Here is a 6474-nt window from a genome sequence, read left to right on the forward strand (position 1 = left end):
AGCTAAAAAAATCTTTTGTTTCCTTTTGAGACCTCTGGCCACCCATGCCACAATGACGCAGTCTAGAAGACAATGCTTTGGAAGGACATTCTTAACGGCAAACTTTAAATGAAGTCAATCTCAGGCAGCTCAATGACAATACCTATATGTTATGTCCTTTTCCTGCTTAACAAGAACAAAAGGCCACAGCCAGACCAATTAGTCATACAGAAGGGATGAGATGACATTTTTACTTCTGAACTTTTCTGGTATAAAAGAGCCACCCAACAAGGATTGACAGTAAGTGTGAGAAATTTGGCAATAAAACCACCAATCTGCACAGATTTTGGGAAGTCCAAAATGAGTAGGTAAAAGGCTATGCTTTTCTACAAAGAAAAATGCTGAATTTTTATAAGCTGTTTTACTTATTCTTGCCTAGATGAGACTAAGTGTTGATTGTGTTTTTTCTGCCTCGCAGCTCACTGAAACTCAATCTCATCCTACTTCTGCTGCTGTCGACAATGCATGTGTTTCGGTGTTACCCAGTTCCATCTTCCAAGGTAAGGATTTGCCTGTAATTTAGATACCTAAATAGATGACTAAAATGGCAAAGAATGTAAATTCCAAATACTCTCAAGGAATGTGTGCAGAAAAGTTATTTCCTTTATTATTAGAGTTCTCAATGGGAAAAAGTCAGCAGACTGATGAAATTAGTCAAAGAAAATATTTGTGTGACAAGTAATGCTGGACTATATTCAAATTTTTTAAAGTCATTTAGGGTTGTCTCCGGCAAAGGGAAATATTCATTTCAATGGAAAATAATTGTTTGCCAATGGTAATTTACTTATTCCACATGCATCCATTCATAATTAAAGTGCACACTTAACTATGGAAACTGTATTAAAAGTAGAGTGGTCATTTTTCAAAAACAGTTTAATTTTTTCAGCTGCAGAATATAGATAGAATGTTAGATCTAAAGAAAATATCACATAAAATATTAATTCATATATTTATTCAAGAATGCTGATTGAGCTCCTGTGTTCATTGAGCTGTTCAAGACATTCAGAAAATAAATATCTTTCTCTGGAATATTTAATACTATTTCTACATAACATTTCAGTTGCTTTTATGTCAAATATTTTGTTTAAAATTTTAAAATATCTTTTGTCATTGTTAGCATTTTGAACTTTAACTTTTTTTCACTAAAACTTAACCTGTCACATTATAATTACTGAAATCAATGTGATTTATGAACCTACTTTTAGGATAAAGAGATGTCACATAAATCCCAAATGATAAATTTATGTCTACACATAATGATCTAGTTATTTATATTATTGGCCTTCTCGCTAATCTTTGCATCTGTCATTTTAAAATTTTTTGTTTAGTTAATATAGCTTCTTATTTATTTATTTATTTTTGGTTTTACTCCTATGAGTATTCAATGCTAATTTAGTCATCAATTCTATAAGACATCACATTGATCAAGCTGATGAGTCACAATCCATAAATTGGTATATTTTCTCAAGTGTCTCCCTAATTACTTTCTGTTCTTTCCTCAAAGGTTTACTCATGACATTTCTGTTGAATAAGAGACACTTCTCTGTAGCTTCTTTTAAAAAAAATTAAGAATGTACTTTGTTCTAAAATACTCATGAGACTTCCTTGTTCATAAATGAAATGTTTCTCCTTTCACTGTATTTTTCTTGTTTCTATTTTTGCATGTGACAGTTTTGTTCTTGTTATTACCTAGTCCTGTAGTAAGAGTGTGGATGGTATTCATGCCAATTTGATTGCTTAGGGTGAATGATTATGCAGGCAGATGACACGCAGGCTTTTATAATATTTGTTGTGAACTTCACTGAGTCCCTTAACCAGGCACATATACAATCTTATTATGGTAATGAGTCTGCCCTGGCAAGGGCTGCCTTCAAAGATCAGCAAAGAACATCAGTATCTTTTTAGGGATGTTTCAGGAATCTCATAACCAGAACTGATACATTTCTTTTGCAGTATAAAGGTGGCATCATGAGTATTTCTGGAAAGAACTGGCTTGCTTCCCTTCCTGGAATGACTCAGAGGCCCCTCCCTACTGGGGATTTTAAATAGAAGGCATTCTATCTATCATGTTTAGATTTCCTCTGTTAACACACAGAAAAACACATAGTGGGTGTCCAACTAAGAGTGTTTGATTGGTTTTCTCATTAATAATACTTCTGAAACTCTGACCAAACTCTCTGAGATCAAAAAGGAAAAAAAAAGCCCATTTTTTCCCCCAGAGGACAGTTGGAAGGATTGATCTGGGATGCACTGAATCTTCAGTAAACCCCCCCATCGTGGGTGAAGAATTATAGGGAATACTTTATGCACTCTGGCTCCATTTCAACTTCCAGATACAGTAACCTAAGACTAAACTCGTTTTCGTGCACCATGATGGAAATAACGTCTGGTTTTTACATTGTATCATGTCTCTTTATTGATAATAAAAACATGCAGTTTCCTTTTCTTCTTGTAGTTCTAGCATAGTTAAGAAACCTAAACTTGGAGTCAGATACCTTAAAACCAATAGCACCTACATCACAGAGCTTTGTTCAGGAGTAAGACAAGATGATGTCCATAAAGCAAGCAGCACACAGATCATGGATAAATCTGTGCTTTGCATTATTGGTGAACCTTGTATTAGCATCTTATCAGTGTGTTATAATTCTTCTGAAACCACGTAAGAGGGAAAACATGACAAGTGTGGATGATTCGTACCTAAGCCCTGGGTCAGAGCTGCCTTTTGGAATCTCCAGCCCTGTGACATGGGGCATACACCTTTGGTCTTGTGCTTAGTTTCATCATCCGCAAAATATGGGGTTGAACTTGCGGTTCCTGAAGGCCCTATTGAACTCTAAGGTTGCAGATCTATTTCTTCCACCACTAAGCACCCTCCACCATCGTACACTATCTGGACCCCGAGCCGCTGATGAGGCCCTGAACTAAAGTCAGAAGTTGAAGAGACCATTGTTCAAGTAGCAAGACATTCTTATGGGAAAACTTGGCAAATGGCCCAGGACAGGCCCCAGGGCGATTCTGATTGAAACCTAGAGTCTGATGTTCACGGGTTGTTTTTTTAAGTGAATTTCAAAAATGATTCCCAGGGCTAATTAGTGCTGCTTGAAATATTCTTTATAAAATAACAGCAATGAGATAACTTAAGTATAGTGCATGATATAAATATGAAATAGCAGCGAATATACAAGCGGTGTGAAAATTAGACACGTGAGTAGATCATTCCAAATAATATTTTGTATCTAGATAAATATTGTGTTTTAGCGAAACTTCTGCCTTTAAGATGATTGATGTATTAGATTTATCGCCATAAGATTTTGAAAATTGTTACTGTTGAAATACACTTTTAACCCTAAGGCTGTATTCTCTTTTTCCTCCCCCATCTGAATTGACAGGTGTCTGGAAAATCTGATTACTTTCTCATTCTGCTGAACAGCTGCCCAGTTAGATTGGACAGGAGCAAAGAACTAGCTTTTCTAAAGCCAATTTTGGAGAAGATGTTTATGAAAAGGTCCTTTCGCAATGGAGTTGGCACAGGGATGAAAAAAACTTCCTTTCGAAGAGCAAAATCATGACTAAGTGTGCAAAGGACTCCAGGAGTTAGTCTCAAATTGTAGAGTGTGACTGACGTGTTCAAAGTCCATCATCTCCTTATCACTGAGTGTTGGCATGCCCTCGATTCTCAAATATCTTTCCTCTCCTAACTGGTACAGAATAAATTGAGTTTAAAAAGAAAATAAACCTGTCTCAAACTTCCACTTGTGGGAGAAAAAAAAAATTTATGTGGTCCATTAGTAACTTTTTCCCAAATGGGATGGACACATTTCCTTTAGTCTTAACTTGGCCAGAATGCATGAGCATGTTGACAGTCATCACAATAGTATTTTTTTCTGCCTATAATATCGTAACACGAATATTGTGATGTTTATTTTTCCTTTTAATGTCATGTTCTCAAATGACTTAACAGGGCCAATTCTTGGGGTTTGGGATGTACTATTTCTGTTTCTAAGGGGCTTGTGAAATTAACTAAAGTTAAGGTGAGTGGTACAGCTGTATCAATTAATTAATTAGTTGATACCAAGAACAAACATCGCCACAGCCCTCTAGGTATAATTCTTGACTCCCTTTTCCAATTCCAAACATGCTTAGCTACAGGGTGCTCTTCTGTCTTGTCTCAGAAATTCGTTGCCTTTTAAAATCTTTAAACACAGAAATGCTGCCGGTAACAACAATAACAGAAAGACTGACAGTGCCCTGTGTTGTCGGGACAGCGGTTTGGAAACCTGTTCCACAAACCATGCTGATTAATGCGCTCTCTTTCCCCTTTCCTTCCAGGAAAGACTCCCTACTCTTGGCATTGAAACTCCTGACATTGCTTTTTTAAAAGGATAATGTGACATTGCTTGACATGTTATTTCAAATGCATAAAGTTAATAAATCTGTTCATGCATATTGGATTCTGCAGCACACTAAGGGTGTTTGCTGTAGGCCACACACAGCTCCTAGACTAGGGGCAGCGGAAGCTGCATGTGGTGACCTGTCCTTAGTCATCAGCTTTGGATCGAGACACAGAGTCTTCAGAAAACAGTACTCATGGTGAGCTGGCCTTACTGTAACCAGCTAGGTCTGCTCAACCAAATCAATTTCTACACAAAGCAGTCTTCACACATGCTGTATTGTTGGTGATGTGCCATGTGCCCACGGAAAGACACCGAGGCCCCTAGAGGTCTTCCATGCTTTCTTGGTGACTTTTTTTTTTTTTTTTTTTTTTGAGACGGAGTTTCGCTCTTGTTACCCAGGCTGGAGTGCAATGGTGCGATCTCGGCTCACCGCAACCTCCGCCTCCTGGGTTCAGGCAATTCTCCTGCCTCAGTCTCCTGAGTAGCTGGGATTACAGGCACGCGCCACCATGCCCAGCTAATTTTTTGTATTTTTAGTAGAGACGGGGTTTCACCATGTTGACTGGGATGGTCTCGATCTCTTGACCTCGTGATCCACCCGCCTCGGCCTCCCAAAGTGCTGGGATTACAGGCTTGAGCCACCGCGCCCAGCCTTCTTGGTGACTTCTACAAAAACACGTGGTTTCATGCTTGTGGTGTGTGCTTATTTCACTCTTGTTACATAGATTCATCCTAAGTATTAAGGGATGAAGTAACATAGATCATGTAAATGTGAGTTACAGGAAGGAGCATTTATTTCAAGGATCAGGGAACCTCAGGGAAACATTTTGGGAGGTACAGAGAAGCTTGGTAGAAGTGGAAGCCATCAGGCAGCAGCCCTGCCCTCCGGGGTCCCTTGCCCCCTTCTAGCTGTGTTTTCTTCCCTGCAAACTGGATGGTCTGCAAGACCTTTGTTTCTGCTCTCCCATAACTTCCATCCACCTGGGGCTTTGTGCTGCTCTACGGGGCCTCACAACATCAGGCCCAGCACCTCCCGCAGGTCAGCATCTTTAATTTCCCTTTGGGGTCAGGGATCCATGCCTGGTTCTCTCTGCAGAAGTCAGAGATGCAGGCAGGGTCATGTGCCTGTAGTCACAGACTACATCGTCTCCTTATCACTGAGTGTTAGCATGCTCCCGATTCTCTGATATCTTTCCTCTCCTAACTGGTACAGAGTAAACTGAGTTTTTTTAAAAAAGTAAACCTGTCTCAAACCTCCACTTGTGAGAGAAAAAACAATTTATGTAGTCCACTAGTAACTTTTTCTCGAATGGGATGGACATGTGGGCTGCAGCAGGGCAGACCCCTACGCAGGGGTATGAGAGAGCAGTGGGTGGAGGAGGACATTGCTCATTCTGCTGTGTCGCCCACTGCACCAGCACTGTTCCCTGGATCCAGAAGGACACATGTGGCCTTTCTGTCCGGTCCTTCTATCAGCGGATGTTCCATGTATAGGAAAGCCAGATGTACCCTTCAATAATTTTTAAACATTTGCTTAAACAAATCCATATTTTCTTTCTAAGATCACCTCCTCCCCATCAGTGGTCCCCCAAAACACAGGAGTGCACATGAACACACACCGGAGTGGGCAGCTGTGGGCCGATTTTCTAGATGCGAAGGCATGGCCTTGAGTCTTGATGCAAACATGGCTTGTGGGTATCCACGAGGACAAGCAGGTGGGGATGCAGGGAACAGGCGGCACTGGGAGAGGAAGAGCTAGCTCAGGACAGGCGTCCTCCACCAGGTCCTCTGCTGCTCCCTCGTCTGCCTGTGGGGGGGTCTGGTCCTTTCTCAGTCCTGGTCACATTAGCAGTGCTTCTAGCACCTTTCCCCACCAGCAGTCACATGAGCGGTCATCCTAGCCCCCCACCAGCACTTCAGTGGCACCGTGGCCTCCGTCTCTGTTCCCAGGGTGTGTGGAGTGGGGCAGGTGGGAGACTGCTGTGCAGGTGTTGAAATGAGAGGTCAGCCCAGCAGTGCTCCAGATGTTGGTGCAGGATCT

At 40.8% G+C, this 6474-nt stretch overlaps 1 protein-coding gene across 1 annotated transcript; it reads left to right on the forward strand.

Moving 5' to 3' along the window:
- The first annotated feature begins 279 nt into the window (after positions 1-279).
- NPS (neuropeptide S) lies at positions 280-4483 on the forward strand. Its single transcript, XM_003922096.3, has 3 exons — positions 280-347; positions 458-539; positions 3429-4483. Exons 1-3 carry the CDS (start codon positions 340-342, stop codon positions 3606-3608), a joined length of 270 nt encoding a protein of 89 aa, XP_003922145.1. The 5' UTR covers positions 280-339; the 3' UTR covers positions 3609-4483.
- Positions 4484-6474: the final 1991 nt, after the last annotated feature.

This window comes from Saimiri boliviensis, chromosome 12, assembly GCF_048565385.1.
Source record: "Saimiri boliviensis isolate mSaiBol1 chromosome 12, mSaiBol1.pri, whole genome shotgun sequence".
Lineage (NCBI taxonomy): Eukaryota > Metazoa > Chordata > Mammalia > Primates > Cebidae > Saimiri > Saimiri boliviensis.

What these genes read in the sequence shown, in the direction of transcription:
- NPS (XM_003922096.3), top strand. An exon ending in ACCCAGTTCCATCTTCCAAG is followed by an intron (nt 540 to 3,428) that starts GTAAGGATTTGC and finishes CTGAATTGACAG; the next exon opens with GTGTCTGGAAAATCTGATTA.